Source organism: Leopardus geoffroyi, chromosome A2 (assembly GCF_018350155.1).
Source record: "Leopardus geoffroyi isolate Oge1 chromosome A2, O.geoffroyi_Oge1_pat1.0, whole genome shotgun sequence".
Lineage (NCBI taxonomy): Eukaryota > Metazoa > Chordata > Mammalia > Carnivora > Felidae > Leopardus > Leopardus geoffroyi.
The window spans coordinates 158,583,216-158,601,706 of record NC_059331.1 but is presented as its reverse complement, the minus strand read 5'-3'; the positions used below and the strand labels follow the sequence as shown (position 1 = coordinate 158,601,706).

Sequence of the window (18,491 nt, the reverse complement as noted above, 5' to 3'; positions counted from 1 at the left end):
AAAGTACAGATTTCCCTGCTGATTGCTTTTATTGGATTGGGTTGGACGCTCATAAGAGAGAGAACATTAGGACACCCTAATAAGAGAGAGAAATGTGAACTTTCATTCACATTTAAAAGCAAAACAGGTGACCAGGGTGGTGGAGTGAGTATCATCATTTTTGCCCAGATTTCAAAATAATCATTTCTAATATTCTTAACACATTTATCAGTAATCTTATGGAAGACTTCCAAAAAGATTTACGTGATTTTATCTAAGAACCATTTGCCCGTATATGAAGATGTTTAATAATAAGATGTACTTTCTGTTACTTTTCTCATTATAATAATGTGTTTGCAATGATTCATACTCAGATACTTAGGGACAAGGCTGGCCTGGGTAGAGTGTCTAATGGGGAGCTGAGTAAACTAATTGCCCCATGTGGGAATTGAATCCTTAGAGTAAATCTCATTAAATACAAACCATAACCAGTTATGCTAATTGGATATAGGTGACTAAACGTGATTCCTATTTTTTCTCACATTTTTGTCAGAAAAGCAGAAAAACAGAATTAGAAAGGAGAAAACACAGGTTTTGAAAAGCCAAGTATGGTTTGTGGACCACTGCTTGGTTTGTTTGTATTTGTTTATTTAATGCCATATCTACAATGTAATACCTTATAATTATGCAATAAAGCATGAATGTGTAGAGAATCTTCTCCAGCTGAGGACAAAATGAGCTGTTCACACATTTGAAATGGAAGGAAGGGAGACTGATGTAGACACCAAGAGAGGAGCAAGGGGAGGAAGAGATCCCGAGGAAGAACAGAGCTGAGGCGAACATCTGCAGTGACCTTATGTCTGATCCTTACCAAACGCACTCAGGTGTCTACACCATCTTCATAAATGTTTGTCGGTCTTTGTTTCAACTCTGAGAGGGGTCACTCCGTATTTATCAGGGTTGACTTTTCATAAAGAAGTCCGAAGTGTTTTTTATTGCTATGAAAATAATACATGATGATTTGAGCATATGTTAGGAGGTTGAGAGAAACAAAAAGGAGGCAAAAAAAAAAAAAAAAAGATCTGTTATTCCTTCCTAAGTAGTAAAGAGTTACATTGAGTCTTCCTATTGGTTCCGCTCTTTGGGAAGACAGAAAATGTGACTAATTTTTCTTGTTCAGGTGAATATAAGCTTGCAGAATGGAAGCTCGGTGGTGCCTAGAGAATGTGTGGGAGTATGAGAGATTCAACAAATATTTGTTGATAAATGAATATATTGTTGCAGTCACTCTGCTCTCTCTTCCCATAAGGTTTTGAGTGACTTCGATTGACCCTCACGTTTTAGATGAACGGATTACCTCTGCCCTGAGGACTGGCAGGTTCTGACTTGGGGGTGTGCTCAGTCTGGACATCAGACTGAGGCAGGTTGAAGACCCAGTCAGGGAATTGTCGGATGGGCACTGCCCATGACAGTGGGGTCTTAGCTTTGGTTGTGGACTCGAGATTAAAGAGGACTACATTTTAGAAGACTCCAATCTTTGTACTCCCATTACTTTTTTTTTTTTTCTTTAGTTGAGGGAAAAAAAATCTTATTTGGTTAGCCAGTTTCTCCAACCTTATTTTTTAAATCATCTGAACTATCCCCACTGATTTCTGATTTCAATGTAATATTGAGAGTGGCATATTATATCCTATATTATATATATTTTTCATTGCTGAAATATAGTTGATCCACAATGTTACATTACTTTTATTATGCAACATAGTGATTCCATAACTCTGTTTCCATACTTTTTTGTTAATGTTTATTTTCTTTTTGAAAGAGAGAAAGAGACAGAATGAGACAGAGCGTGAGCAGGGGAGGAGCAGAGAGAGAGGGAGACAGAATCCGAAGCAGGCTCCAAGACTGACGCGGGACTTGAACTCACAAACTGCGAGATCATGACCTGAGCTGAAGTCAGACGCTTAACTGACTGAGCCACCCAGACACCCTTGTTCCCATAGTCTTAACTGACTGTTTTCCAAATCCCAGATATCTGTTTTTAGAAATGTGGGGTACTATGGTGGTATATTGGATGTGTGGGCCAATACCCCCATTTCTGCAGCTTCAGCCTAATAATGAAGTCACATGTCTATATTTTGATAGGTGTCTGTGATTAAAAACTCGTATGGTGGCCTCATAACATCCACCTCCTGCTTTCTGGCAAGTAGGTCAAACCCACCATTGATCTGAATCAGCATGGTAAAGCTCAGCCTTGTCAGAATAACCACAGGAGGCCGAAAGGAAAAAACAAATACGAATGAGGCAGAATAAGATTTTCTAGGAGGATTTTATGAAGCCGATTTTGCTTCTTGCCCCTTGTTGATAGACTTTGGAGGGTTTTGTTTTTCTAGTGACAGTTTTATTAACGTTAAATTAGATCAGGAAAGTGTAAATTGTCCACGTCAAAGAATATGAAAAGATTGTTATTTATGGGTACCAGGTGAACAGTAAGGATTATGGAAGAGTTAACCTCGGCCCTCCTCCCATACCCAATCATTGCTATGTCTGCATCTTTCCCAGATAACCTAAGAGAACCACTTCTCCTCTCATCAGTTCCTAACCAAGGGTGGAAAAGTTGTTAACTATGCAGTAATTACCACCTTTTCCACCAGAGGGAATATTACAAACATATAGAGAAGTACACAGACTATAATGATATAACTCAATGAATTTTTTCAAAGCGGGGGGGGGAGCACATGAACGAACAGTACTGAGATCAGTAAATAGAGTATTAGCAGCATTGCAGAGGCCTTCTTCATGTTCCCAACCCCCAATTGCCATCTCCCCTCACAGGACACTGTCTGACCTAATTAATGTTAGATTCATTCTACCTATCTCTGGCCTTTATGAAATGGGAATATATTGAATTTTGTGTGGCTTTTTTTTTTTTTTTAGGATATAGAATTGATAGCTCTTTGAACCCGAAAAATGGATTATGAAACATTGCTATAGGTTCTTAGAATTGTGGTCACAACTAATTATGGTAGGAGGTGGAAGAAGTGAGGGAATCAGGTAGAACAGGAGAGGTATGGAGACCAACTAGAATCACAAAATCAATGCCACACGAAAGTTATTTGACGGTACGGGAAAAATAGTTGATATTGATGATTCTTTAAAAAAATACTTTTCAAGGGATGTCGACATTTGTAGACCTTATTCTATTAGAAAGTTGAGGTAAACTAGTCAAAAATAAAATAAAATTACAGTTAAAAATAAAATTAGCTTTTGAATGAGACAGGATCCCTCAAAAATATAATCCAGTGACAGAATTAAGAATGTAGCATCTAGCTTATGATTCATTCATCCATTTTATTCATTCAAACTTTTATTGAATAACTTCTCTGGTTAGATATTTTGATAGTTACTGTGAATATATAAATAAGTGATTCCTGCCCATAAAAAACTTAGAGTGATACAAGTAAAGAAGAAATTAGTGTGCAATATGTAGATTATAAAGCATGTAATGAGAAAATTCTAGTCCAGTGCGATAGGTTCTATGACAAAGAAAAACACAGAGAATGGACAGTTAATCCAGAATGGGCATATTAGAAATAATCCCGAGGATCCTACTGGAGTGTAAAAGGTTAGGGACACAGAGTGGGGTGTGTGTGTGTGTGTGTGTGTGTGTGTGTGTGTGTGTGTGTGGACTAGTAGGGAGAAGGGGAGGTGCTCATGTCTCCTGGATAAAATCTAAACTCCTGACCTTGAGAATCAGGGTTTGTCTTTTACTTCTCATTTTAGCCAAGCTGTTTCCTCTGTTTTCTCCTTTGTCCTTTCTCCTTGCTGCCTGGGCTACAGAAGAAACTTTGGATAGTTATTTATTAGCATGTATAAACCAGAGTGCCTTCTTTCTAGAAAGATTTTGCATGTTTTGTCTGAAATCACACGTAGAATACATCCCACCTATTTTCAGAATATTTTATATTGCATTCGAATCCCTATCTAAATGAGTCTTTTATCATGAAATGAAGATCCTTGCCTTTAAATTCATTGGTATTCTGAGAGCAACAAGAATCTAATGTTAAATGTGATAATTTCTTTGAATTGTGATTCTAAAGGACATAGAGTCTTTGAAACTCATCTGTGTACTTGTCTAAGGGATAGCTGTGGATTTTGGTATCGTTAGTGTGTAAGGGCTTGAAATGGGGTGTGGTGGTATGGTTTCCTGGTTAGTTTTCACAGAATAATTGATGAATCCAGCATCCTGAATGGGAGATCCTACAGATGATCATATGAACATTATTCTAGCTTAGCTCAGATGGTGAAGAGCTGCTCTCTGTTGAATTTAAAAGATCAGCGTCCAGTAAAAATTCCTTGAAATCGCACAGATGACCCTTCACGTAAACAGTTGTTAACGTTGTGGGTTGAGGAGGAACTTGTGGGGCTCCCACAGAAAAGGAGGGCTCATTCTTGATTGCTTACTCCCATCAGACCATTAATTTTCTCACACATAGAATTTCAGACTTCCTAGCCTTATATGTTCTCGCAGCTTTCTTATCAGCAGATCAATACCACTTTTCTGAGCGATCAAGTAGGAATAAAGCTGACCTGACTCTAAAGCTTACCGTGCCCTGGCTAAACCAACTTCAGAATGGGATTTAAATAAACTGAATAATAAGAGGTTCCGATGTTACAGATTATCCTCCAAAGTCATTGTCGTTATCATTAAACCAGGCACCTGGCAGCAAGAATCAGACATCCTCTTGAAGGAAGCATTGACTTGTCTGTTTCCATAGGATTACCTTTGAACAATTTTGTCCTCTCTGTCCATTCACCACAATAGCAGGATTTCCACGTTGGGAACTGTGAAGTGAGAGGGCACAGACTCCTTAGTGAGGTCAGGATTCAAAATCTGATCTGACGACTTCATTACTATGAGACTTTGGCCAAGTAATTCCACTTCCTTGAGCTGTAGTTTCTCTATCTGCGACATTTCAAGGAGAGATCAGGATCTTCTGGAGTACTCAGCGAAATCATAATGAAGAAGTGTATTACTCGGGCTGCTTATACAAGAATTGGATAAGCCAAGAGGGTGGAGGGTGGCCCTTCAAAGCTATGATGTGATGAATTACAGAATAGTTAAATGCGTGTATGATACAGGTTTCGATAATAGCTGTAAATATGCTTTCATGGTTAGTGCATTGCATGTGGTAACTGAATAGCTTCCAGCTCTTTTCATATTGTTGTTGAAATGAAGGAATATGATGTTCAGCTTCTCTGATTCCTTTTTTTGTTTGTTTGTTTTTAGTCAGCTTTGTTCAGGTATAATTTCATACAATAAAATCCACCCATTTTAAGCACACAATTCAACAAACTTTGAAGTAATCTACAGGTATATCCACCGGCAATCAAGATCAGAACATGTCCATCATCCCAAAAAGTTCCCTCATGTCCCTTTGCGTCCGTTCCCAACTTCTGTATCCTAGCTCCTGCAGCATTCTGGAATGTCCTATAAATGGAGTCATTCAGCTTGTTGTCTTTTGTATCTGACTTTTGTGACTGATCACATGCTTCTGAGATTGAGCTTGTGACTGTATCAGTAGTTTGTTCCATTTCACTGTTGAGTGGTGCTCCATTGTATAGGCCCACCAGCAATCTTGTTTGTTCCTTCAAGGTAGTTGATAGACTTGATTCTTAAGAATTGTCTTTTTAGTTGGGATCTGTTGCCACTTTTTGCAAGTGATTCTTTGGGAGGAATGTTAGTTCTTGTAGTCAGAACCAAACATAATTTTCAAAGTTGGCACTTCCACCGTGGAAGGGATATAAAGAGTAGCAGAGACTCATATAATGCCTATATTTGCCGTATCTTAGTGAAAATCTTGCAAAAGTTTGCTCAGTACTGTTAGTTTTTTATGGAATGAGACAACAAATATAAAAAATGTTGTGGAATAAGTTGGTGTCAAGGATCTGAGCAGATACTGTGATCTCAATAACATCTAATGTTTAGGACAATTGATTTCAGTCTCCCAGTGACTAATTTTCTGAGTGATTGGCCTTCATTTTAACTAATGCTCACGCATTTCATGGCATAGATAAAAAAAAATATACCTTCAGTATGTGTGAACATATATAGAAAGGGAACAAGTTTGTACTTGCTTAAGGAAAACCAAAGATCACTGGTTTACCTTGATTTCTTGTAAGTCTAGCCTTAAGCAATTATTTAGTCATTTGCTTTGACAAGTTTCCATTAAAAAGTATTTATGCCATCAAATTACTAAGTCTGTAAGCGTGTCAACATTACTGGGCCTTTGAATTAAAATGATGGAAGGTAAAAATGATTAGCGCATTTAAAAGAAAATTTGTAATAGGAGTCTTTATTAAAGAACCCTACACAATAAACTGTGAGGACATATTTTTCTTGAATTGCTGATTGAATTAGTTTCCTAATATATTTTAGTCTGTTGGTTATCAAATGCTATAAATCAGAGATCTCAAAGTTATCCATGCATAGCTCTGAATCATTTGGGGGGATGTGGGGAGACAGAATATGTATGCAAAGATGCTGTGTTTGTCAGATCATGCATGAAGTCAAAATAAATTTTCAGAGTGAAATCATTTTAAGCAGCCGCAGGAAGTCAGTTTACAACTAAATTTAATCAGAGGCATTGTTCTTTATGGCTATTCTATTTCATAAAGTATGTTCCTGACAAAACCCTTTTCCTTTCCTGCACTGTGGATGGAGCCTTCAGAAATAAATTACCTTCCGATGATTTTTCAGAGAAACCTGGATCATCTGTCAAAAGTTCTGAGTAACACATGGCTCTTTTAATTTTACTTTTTAGAAAGAAAGGAACTTGAATTGTCTTAGCACTTGTCAGTACAATGTAAGAGCTCATGTTTTTCAAGTTTTTTGGTTTATTTTCAGTATATTATAGATTGCTGAGTTAGGAGTAATAATTGAGAATCACATGTGTGTATGTGTATAAATATGTTGATTAAAAAGTTGTAGAATGGTCCTTCGCTGTCTGATTTTTCAGACTCGTTTCAGTGTGTGCGCATATGTGAGCGCACCCCCACGTGCACCTAGATATTTCCTATTTCTCGTTATTAAAATTTTGGTTTTGTATTATGAGACCAAGAATAAGCACAATAACTCCAACAACAGGATACATGTACTGTCCGTTGACACATCGTTAGAAGACATGAAATTTGAGTGGATGCTGGATTTGTACCTGCGCCAGCTATGGGGACAGAAAAGTGACAGCTGGAATTCAGTGGGAGCAAGGGCTAGTTAATAAATTTTGTGGGAATATATCCAAATGGCACTTACACCAGGATAAGCTCTGGACTTTTACTTACAGTCCTGGCTTAGTGATCTGAGAGGTGTTTGACACTGTATTCCTTGAAGACTCCAATTTTGTCTCTAGCCAGAAGTTGGAGAATATGCCGAAGAGTCTCAGAAAGGCTATTTAAAATACAACTAAAAACATTTTATCACTGCAAGAATAAAATCATTGTGTGTATGTAAGTGTGTATGTATATGTGTGTATGATATATATGATGTAAATATCATATTTGTGTGTGTGTATATATTATGTCTAATGTGCTTATCTCTGGATACTCTATCACTTCAGAAAGTCGGGGAAGGGAACTTAAGTGATGGACAAGGAGACACTAGTGTATAAATGCCCAGGCTCATAGGAACTATAATTTAAAAAATCATGAACATTAAAGATGTTGACTTACCAATCCAAATTGTATGATTTGGAATTGCACTTAGTACTTTTCTTGAATGAGATTCGCCATGTTTTTCCTGAACTGTAGGGAAGAAGTTGTCGGTCCCACAGGATTTCGATCCGTGAGCTCTGTTTTCAGCTTTGGATGCTTGGTTACGTCCATTTCTGCTGGATACCGTGTTGGGGTGCCTGACACCTGGGACCTGCTCCTCAGGGCAGGAGCAGCCGTGAAGGGAGCACTTGTGTGAGCACTAGCACTCTTTAGCAATGGTTATTTAAAATATTGGTGCCATCTAGGGGCGCCTGGGTAGCTCAGTCGGTTAAGTGTCTGACTTCAGCTCAGGGCATGATCTCCCCATTCGTGAGTTGGAGCCCTAGCTTGGGCTCTGTGCTTAGAGCTCGGAGCCTGCTTGGAGCACTCTCTCTCTGCCCCTCTCCTACGTGCTTGCTCTCAAAAATAAGTAAACGTTAAAAAAAATATTGGTGCCATCGAAATACTGATCCTACTTGGTCAGTTATTTTTCAAAACCATGGGAGTATACATTGAAAGGTCAAGGAATTAGTTTTAACATCACACGGAGATACTTTTTTATAGAACACCATGTCTGACCAACTTATAAAACCCTATTCTATAACAAAACCCTCTTTTGAAATTCTTTCATAAAATCCCTCTTCTGCTTTCTTCCAAGTCGTATACACTACTTTCAAAACTCAGTTCCCTTGGGTTTCCCCAGAAGTCTTTGTTTCCTCAGACCTAATTCAGGCATAAATTAAAATTTTCTAGGCAATAATTACATATCATTGCATATTATGTCAAAATTATCTGTAGGTGTTTCTGTTTAATTTCACACAATTCTTTGTTGTTGTTTTATTTATCTTGGGAAATAACTCTGGCATGTAGGACCCAATTTAACAAATAAAAGATGATAAATATTTTTGTTTTCATTAAAAAAAATTTACGTTTATTTTTGAGAGCGAGAATGCGAGCAGGGGAGGGGCAGAGAGAGAGGGAGACACAGAATCCAAAGCAGGCTCCAGGCTCAACACGGACTGTGCCACCCAGGTGCACCGATAAATAAATATTTTTAATTGAGCAGTCTTACTCCTTTTTATTTTATTTTTTTTTTCAACGTTTATTTATTTTTGGGACAGAGAGAGACAGAGCATGAACGGGGGAGGGGCAGAGAGAGAGGGAGACACAGAATCGGAAACAGGCTCCAGGCTCTGAGCCATCAGCCCAGAGCCTGACGCGGGGCTTGAACTCACGGACCGCGAGATCGTGACCTGGCTGAAGTCGGACGCTTAACCGACTGCACCACCCAGGCGCCCCAATCTTACTCCTTTTTAGATAGCTTTCCCTGAAAATAATAGTCATTTCCCCACAGGCCATAGATGACAAATCCTACATAAACCTCAGTGAGGGTATTTGGTGGCTAGATTTCTTGCTTTACCAAGTGGAGTTCATTGTTCTTCTGAGATGTTCTCTCACCCGGTTCTTCCCTTATCGTAACACTTATCACAACACGTTGGAACCACTTCTTTCCATGTTCCCACCCGCCTATAACCCCAGTGGAAAGCATTGTACTGTCTCTGGCTTTTTCACCGTCTCATCCCCAGGAACTAGGTCACTATGTGCTTAATAGTTATTAAAGAATGATTAGACACGCTCTTCCATAAAAATTTAATGTCTTCAGCTTTCACAGATTAAGTATGAAAGCATATTCCTGACCCAGTAAAGCAATTCTTAAAGTTGCTTTTATTTAAGAGGAGAATCCGAGACTGATACTAAAAGCTCTTTTGTTAACGTTGTCAGGAGCTTCTTATTTAACTTTTTGTCTCATTGAGGGGTCCTGGTTGTAAAGAACAGAGGAACTCTGACCGATGTAAACAACAACAAAATCAGTCGAAAATATTATAACTAAGAGTAAGTGGAAGGACCGGAAAGCTGGGCTTGCGAGGGAATCTGCCGGAATCTGGAAACCAGATCCGCAGTTGCGTTTGCGTTCTAAGAGCAAGTGTGAGCTGGGCACCGGGTGCTGCCCCTGAATTCCCAGTGGCCTGTCTTTTCTTGTGTAAGGACATACGAGTGAGTGACCGCCCTGAGGTGGCGAAGGGGGAAGACTGCCCGCGCCCTTGATGGGAAGGCTGACATACGGAGACCCCTGACTGGAGGGGGCTGTGCTTAGCACCGGGATCCACTCCGTGTTCGCTTCGGTGAACATGGGTAGGGACAACCAGATGCAAATACAGACACAAACGACATTTCCACAAATGCCCCCCGCCCCCAGCGCTTTCTCTCTGGCTGCCGTGCTGTCATCATGGTGTGGGATCTTCTCAGGGTCTCTCGTAATCTGCACACTTTGCTACCCTGGGTTCTCCTCTAACTTAAAGTTTACTGTGATGTAAAATGCCCCTCGATCTGTGATTTTTTTATTCCTCACACTCTCGATGACAGTGAAAAGGAATTAAATGGTTACCTGTCATACGTAGAAGTGATAAAAATACCTCCCGTGCGTTCTGAGAAATTTAATAACATTCCTCACAGACTTTTTAAAAAGGGTATATAGTATATGTACACTACCTCGGTTTTAGAAAAGCTTGCTTTTAATCAGATGATTCTGTTTTCCCTGAACTCATGGTATCATGTGTTTTTTTTTCTAAGTAAACTCCTTAAAACCCCACTCTTAAGATTCATGATTTTTCTGTGGGACTTGGGATATTTTTTAGATCTCTTTTGCTTTTAAAAATATCTTCCTTTCCCAGGGCACCTGGGTGGCTCAGTCGGTTAAGTCTTAGACTTCAGCTCAGGTCATGCTCTCAGGGCTTGTGAATTTGAGCCCCATGCTGGGCTCTGTGCTGATAATTCAGAGGCTGGAGCCTGCTGTGTCACCCTCTATTTCTGCCCTTCCCTGGCTCAGGCTCTGTCCCTTCTCTTGCAAAAATAGATAAACATTAAAAAAAATTAAAAAATATACATATATATACGTGTATACATATACATACATATACATATACATATACGTATGTGTGTGTGTGTGTATGTGTGTGTATATATATATATATATATCTATATATATATATATATCTTCCTCTCCATGAATGTATAACCAAGACAGATTTACATCATTGAGCATAAGATTTTCTTTACTTGATCTGAATCTTTGTGACAATTAAGAGAATAACTTATTCTCCTAATTTGTACTCTATAAAAAGGATTCATTGCTTTAAAGGACAGCCTTGCTTTAATAATATGGTAATACAGATATTTAAAAAATTTCCTTGATTTGTCGTTTTAAGATGAAATTTGCCCAGCTCTATTTCTTTTATTTCAAGAAAATTTAGGAGAGGTTTAGAGATGGAAAAAAATGTTTTCTGACTTGAAGAATAGTACTTAAAAAGGCAGCTGAAGCTAGAAGCTTAGAATGCAGTTTTCTTTGTACTGCTCTCATCATGTTTTTTACTTCATGCAAAATTCACTTATTTATCACTAGCGGCCTCTAGTGTGTATTCAATTTGTTCCTGCTAGGCTGTACATTAGTAGGTTATTAGTAACTAGAGAGCAGTTCCTTGTGTTAGGAACAAGAAAAACAACCTCAGTTTCTGTCATCTTCCCATTATATCAGTCAGTGAGAAGAAAAGTTTCACATAGTGGTGTGGTCTTATGATTCCTATTACCAATAATAGGGCTTTCGTGGTGAGTTTCCTCTGTGCAGTAGCTGTTCTCCAACGAACACTTGTGATGCGGTGCAGAGAAAGGGTTGATGGTCGTGGGCGGCACTGATGCATTCTCACGCTTCAGTAGGATGCAGTCGTGAGGATACAGGTGGCAGTGGTTACCAAAAACAGCAATTTCAGCCAAAAAGTCTGAACCAAACTGTGCTTTTTTGGTTCAATTTTAAACAAAACTGTATACAAGCAATCTCAATGAAATCATAATTATAAATGATAGCAGTAGAAAAAGAAATTTATTTAAATGAACCAAATCTGTACTATTTAGTATTTACCTTTTTTGATTATTGATGGAACTTTATTCTTTTTTCTTAACGGTATATCATCCCCTACCCTCACCTACCTTCCTGCTTATAGAAGTAATATACAAGTTCATTATAATGAACTTGGGGAATGCAGGAAGATGCAAAGAAAAAATAAAAAGAACCTGAAACACCGTGATTCTCACTATTCACATTTTTACATACCTTTTTCAGTTTCATATTTTCGTAAGGATGTTTCTCTTGCTGTGTGTGCACATGTCATAAACTAGGGATTTTTAGGCATATACTTTTACATTATACCAGTTTATTTTATTTTTTTTATTTTTAAAAAATTTCTAACATTTATTTATTTTTGAGAGACAAAGAGAGACAGAGCATGAGTGGGGGAGTGGCAGAGAGAGAGGGAGACACAGAATCCAAAGCAGGCTCCAGGCTCTGATACTTTGGAAGCTTTATTTTAAATTTTCTTGAGGTAGGTCCAGAGCAACTTTTATTATGGGAATAATTTAGTCTTACTTTTATTTATTTTATTCATTTTTAAGAGAGAGAATACGCAAAGAAGGGGCAGAGAGAGAGGGAGACACAGAATGCAAGGCAGGCTCCAGGCTCTGAGCTACTAGCACAGAGCCTGATGCAGGGCTTGAACCCACGAAGTGTGAGATCATGGCCTGAGCCAAAGTCGGACACTTAACCGACTGAGCCACCCAGGTGCCCCAATTTAGTCTTACTTTTAAAGTGAGACTCTACTTAATGACCTGTTTATTACTGTGTCTCTGTACTCTTGATGACCGGAGCGTGGATTCTACCCAACTGTGTTTTATTTCTGGGAATTGTCGAGACCAATGGTTTCTGGTGATCATCCTAGCTTTTCATCTTCTATTAAAATTGGCCCCTCATTTGGGGAGACCACAGATCTCTGACTTTTCCCTCACTGTGCGGTGGGCTAGAAACTGGCTCCAGAAAGAAAGCTGAGGCAATAGTACAGCTCATCTCCCCTGTTCCCCTTTTTCCAGCAAGTACTGTCCTGAGCTGCCTATTTTCTACTGTCCGGATACCACTGTTTCACATATTTTGTCTGGTTTTCTAACTGGTTACAGTGGTTACAGGTTAATTCCTGTAGCACAGACAGTGATAGCAGTCCGTATATTTTAATTTTTTAGCCACATAATTTGCATTGCTGATACTGAATTAGAGCAGTTACAGAATTAAATCTTCTTTTGTTTGTTCGCTACCTAGAATGAAATATACTTTCAGCAAGTCTCATGATTTTGTAAATGTGCCTCTTTTTATCACTTTGCTATTCATTGAAGTAAATCACAGGCCTTAAAAGTTTAAGTTGAGCTTGCTTAGGAATTGATAGCTTATGGTGTGGAATAACTTTGCACGGCGCTCACACTGCTATTTGATTATCAGGCAGCTCTGGTTGGACATCTTTCCAATAAGGGCCAAGATTTTGGGAGAAGTAGGATTGCATCTTGTGAAGGGAATGTAGCAAGAGGAGGAGGAGGAAACATTATGAATCTGCGTGACATCTATGTATGTTGCTTCCTATCTCTCAGACTTGGCTTTCTACCATAAAATTAGGATGTTAAAAATCAACTTTGGGGCACCTGGGTGGCTCATTTGGTTAAGTGTCCGACTCTTGATTTTGGCTCAGGTCATGACCCCAGGGTTGGGGGGACTGAACCCATGTCAGGCTCTGTGCTGAGCATGGACCTTACTTAAGATTCTCTCTCTCCTCACCTCGGCCCCTCTTCCCTGCTTGCACGTGCTTTCTCTTTCTCTAAAATAAAAAGAAAAATCAACCTTATGGGACTATTATGAAAATCAACTAAAATTTTACTAATTAATAAGTATAAACTGCATGAATGAAATACAGAGACTGGCGTATAAGAAGTATTCAAAAAATATTTCCCGAAAGTTTTCTTCTAGGGTAAAAGCGCTCAGATCGTTCTCCTTTTTGTACCTTTTTTTTTTTTTTTGGCTTTTTCTCTAATTCAACTTTTTTTTTTTTTTTTTTTTGCAGAGTTACATTTTTCCCCTATCATTTCTTTTTCCTCACTCTGTCCTTAATCTTTATTTTAACTATGTGATACAGAGATTTTTATCTGTATTTCCATTATTGTTACTTTTGTTTTTTCTAGGCATTTCAGTTATCTCATGTAGTTATTCTATAGTTATTTTATTAAAATCTTAAAAAAAAAACCCATCCTCTGAGATCAATCAGTGTCAACAGCTTAATTCATTCACCACCGTGATTTCCTTCATGCTTATACCAAAATGTATGAACATGTCTACAGGTATTTTCATTTCTTTTGAATTTTATTGTTTTAAAGCACACTGTTAATACTAAAACTTAAGGGATGCATCAAAATCTGTATTAAAAGAGAAGTCTATAGTAATAAAATTCTATATGAAAAAAAATCTCAACGTTACACTTCAGAGAAGTAGAAAAAGAACAAACTCATCCCAAAGTTAATAGAAGGAAGGAAATAAAGATTAGAACAGGAAGAAATGAAAGAGAGAAAAACATTTAAAAACTCAGTTAAAGTAAGAGTTGGTTCTTTGAAAAGATAAAAACCAAATTGAAAATCCTTAACGCAGTCTAACCAAGGAAAAAAGAGACAAGATTCAAATAAAATCATAAATGAAGAAGACATTTTAATTCAGTGCCACAGGAAAAAAAATCATAAAGGACTGGGGCGCCTGGGTGGCGCAGTCGGTTAAGCGTCCGACTTCAGCCAGGTCACGATCTCACGGTCCGTGAGTTCGAGCCCCGCGTCGGGCTCTGGGCTGATGGCTCGGAGCCTGGAGCCTGTTTCCGATTCTGTGTCTCTCTCTCTCTCTGCCCCTCCCCCGTTCATACTCTGTCTCTCTCTGTCCCAAAAATAAATAAACGTTGAAAAAAAAAAATCATAAAGGACTATTATGAACAATTATGTGCCAACAAATTGGACAACCTAAAGGAAATAGATAAATTCCTAGAAGTATACAATAAAGCATACCAAGACTAAGTCAAGAAGAAATAGAAAGTATGAACAGATCAGTCACAAATAAGAAGATTGAATTGGTAATCAAAAACCTTCCAACAGGAAAAGGCCAGAACAGATGGCATCACAGATGAATTTTTCTATTTTTTTTAAGGAAAAATTAATACAAATACTGCTTAAACTCTCCCAGAATACAGAAGTAGAAGGAATACTTCCATTTTTTAAAAATCAAGTCAGCATTACCCTGGTATAAAGCCAGAGATCCTAAAGGAAAACTATGGAACAATATCCCCGTTGAACATGTATAAAAAAATCCTTAACAGAATAGCTAACCAAATTAGAAGAACACATTAAAAGAATCACCCACCATGACCAAGTGGGATTTAGCCTTGCTATGCAAGGATGGTTCGACATATCAACAGGTTACACCACAGTAACAGAATAAAGGACAAATCACATTATCATCTCAATAGATATAGGAAAAGCATTTAACAAAATTTAACATCCTTTTGTGATTAAAAACTCTCAAATTTCCTCAACATGATAAAGTGTGTACGTGGAACACCTACAGCTAACATCATACTCAGTGGTGAAAAACTGAAAACTTTTCCTCTAATACCCGGAAAAAGGCAAGGATTCTCACCTCTCACCACCAATATTCAGCATAGTACTAGATGTCCTAGCCAGAGCAATTATGCAAGAAAAAGAAATAAAAGGCAACCAAATTATAAAGGAAGAAGTAAGATGAGCTCTATTTGCAAATGGCATGATCTTATATCTCTAAAACTCTAATGACTCCACACACACACACACACACACACACACACACACACACACACACACACTAAAAAATAACCAAAACATCTATTGGAACAAAAAAAGAGCAAAATTACAAAATCAGTGCCCCCAAATCAGCTGCATTTGTATACACAAACAAAAAATTATCTGAAAAGGAAATTAAGAAAACAATCCCATTTACAAAATCATCAAAACAAAACAAAACAAAACTAAAAGCTTAGGAATAAATTTAACCAAGGAAGTGAAAGACTAGAACACTGAAAATGATAAAATGTTAATGATCTTATATTAACTGTTCTTTAAAAAATTTAATAAATAATAGGAAACTTTGGAGGTGTTGGGTATGTTGATGATGTAGGTTGTGGTCATGGCTTTATGGGTACGTCCTTATCTTTAATTTATCAAGTTATATATAGTAGTTATAAGCAACTTGTATGTAAAAACAAGGTAAGAACATAGACATTTTTCTACAACTTTTTTTTTTTTTTTTTTTTTTTTTACTTAACATGGAGTAGACATTTCCTCTGGGACGGTTGTCAACTCTAGCATGAAGTCACCTAATCTTCAAGCTGCCTAATTTCCCTGTTAGGGTACACGATACTCTGTTTGACCTCTCCTGTATTATTGAACATTTAGTTTTTTTCTCCTTATTATTATCGTACAGATACCCTATGTAGTATATTTTTGTAGGATAGATTCTTAAGTGGGGTTGCTGGTCTGTAAGTTGTATTCCACTCAGGATCCCAGCAGTCTGTGCTTTTATTTAGCCTAGCAACACTGTTCTTCCTAATTTTTGACAAGTTCTTGTGTAAGTCAGTATCCTAGTATTGCTTTAATATTTATTTCCTTGATAAGTAATTAGTTACCATGTTTCCATATACTTAGTGCTCTTTGTATTTGTTGTGTGACTTTTCCTTGTGTTAATAGCCTCTGACAGTTTTTCTACTGGATTTGTTTCCTTTACCACCTTGGAGTACTGTTTTATTTATATATATTTTAATGTTTATTCACTTTTGCGAGAGAGAGAGAGAGAGAGAAAGAGCATGAGCAGGGGAGGCACAGAGAGAGAGGGAGACAGACACAAAATTTGAAGCATGCTCCAGGCCCTGAGCTGTTAGCACAGAGCCCGACACGGGGCTCAAACCCACGGACCTTGAGATCTTGATGTGAACCAAAGTCAGACACTTAACCGGTTGAGCAACCCAGGTGACCCTGGAGTACTATTTTCATATTACATACTATTTTCATATACACACACACACACACACACACACATATTTTGCATATATAAAAATATTACTATTTTATAAGCACATTGGTACATTTTTATACAGTTTAATAGGATTTGTCATTGTATGTTTTCTATTTCCTCAGAATATCTTTTGTCCAAAATTATACAACTATTTAAATATTTCTTGACATATTTATTACATTTAGAGACTTATTTATGAAGACAGTTGAACTAATTGCTTCTAGATACACAGTCGATTTTCCTTATTATAGTTTGGACGCCCGCTTTTTTGCCCCCCTCCCCTTACTTTTAAGTTATGCGGTTTTGCAGAGAATGTTAGCTCAGATCTTTGAATGATGACATCATTCATCATAACATCATGCCTCTACGTCCCCTCCTTTCTTTAGATGGAGTACCATTTTTTCCCTTGTATCTACAGCCATACTCTTTTTCAACAATGTTCTCAAACAGTCTTCTAACATATTCCTTTAATCAAAATCTCATCCTTTTTTTAGCAACCAGTGCAAAGTGTTCCCCCCCTGCTTTGGTGATCCATTTGTAACATACACAGGTTGACCACGGGTTGACCACATTAACACTGATGAATCAAACCCCTAGGGGAGTGATGTGGTTGTGTACAGAACCTTCTCCACGATGAAGTCTTTTTCCGTTTCCTTAAATGAGCATGCATGTGTGGAAGGCTGTGGACGTAGTTGTCTCAGATCAAAGATGGGGCTGCCTGGGTTTGAATTTTGGCTCTAGCTCTCATTAGCCTTATAACAGGCTCCTTACTTAGCTTCTCTAGTAACATTTATTTTAGCTGGAAGCTTTAAACTGTGCTGGCTGTGTACCAGGATTTTCTAAGTGCTTTACATCGATTAACTCATCATCTCCACAACTGCTCTAGAGTAGCTTCATTTTACATGTGAGGGAATGAAGCTCAGACAAGCTCAGTCATTGGGACAAGCTAGGAAATAGTGGGCCAGGCATAATAGGAAGTTGGTAATAAGTGTTTCTTTCCTCCTGCTTCTTTTTCACTCTTGTCTTCTCCTGCCTCCCTGTCTCCCCCTTTTCCTACCACCTTTCCGCATTCTGCCCCACCCTGTTCTTTTTACCCCTCTCCATGCCCCTCTGCCTTCTCCTCTACCTTATATTCTTATCAACATCTCTGTACTTGGCGCTCACGCATCATGTTTAGGGATGTTTTCTAAATATATCAGCCTCCCTGTTGATTATTACATGTGATGGATCTTTAGCTCATTAATTAATCTCTGCTCCTTTTGAACTCTGTATTTTGTTATTAGTGAGTGGCCAAGTACGACGAGAGTTAAACGTAAAAATCAAAGGAGGCTGCACCATTTATGGAGCGTTCGGAACACCTTTTAGTACCAGCCGGCCAGTGCCAGTGGAGGGAGGATCTCAGGACGAGGTGTACCGGTCTGATCCATGACAACAGTGAACAGAGGTGTGGTCAGTGGAGAGAGAATTCCATCTACCCTTAGTCAGTTGCTTGAGCAATCAGTCCCCAGAGAGTTGTGAAAATAATCTTCCCGTGTAAACTTTTATATCATGACATCATGCTTCGACATCTGTGAAGTGTCATCCCCCGTGTTTCTTCAGAATGCCGAAGCACCATGGCAACCAGTGTCTCAGAAATGTGAGGTGGGCTTTTAATTGCTTGTGTCCAAAAGCACACTTCAGAAAGTTTCAAAAACTACGGTATTCTGAGAAAAGTTTACAATTACTGCAGTCATCTCAGCATGTATACCAGGTGTATTTTGGG

At 38.2% G+C, this 18,491-nt stretch overlaps 1 protein-coding gene across 12 annotated transcripts in view; it reads left to right on the top strand.

Annotated features, from left to right (window-relative positions):
* TPK1 (thiamin pyrophosphokinase 1) overlaps nt 1-18,491 on the top strand; it is a 359,845-nt gene that overhangs the window by 152,596 nt on the left and 188,758 nt on the right. Inside the window, exon 1 of one of the 12 annotated variants that reach the window (XM_045496027.1) lies at nt 18,454-18,479. The exons of the other annotated variants lie outside the window; for them this stretch is intronic. Coding sequence (XP_045351983.1) covers nt 18,469-18,479 — 11 coding nt within the window. The 5' untranslated portion in view covers nt 18,454-18,468. Of the gene's footprint in view, nt 1-18,453; nt 18,480-18,491 lie in introns of those variants that run through there. 12 annotated transcript variants of the gene reach the window in all.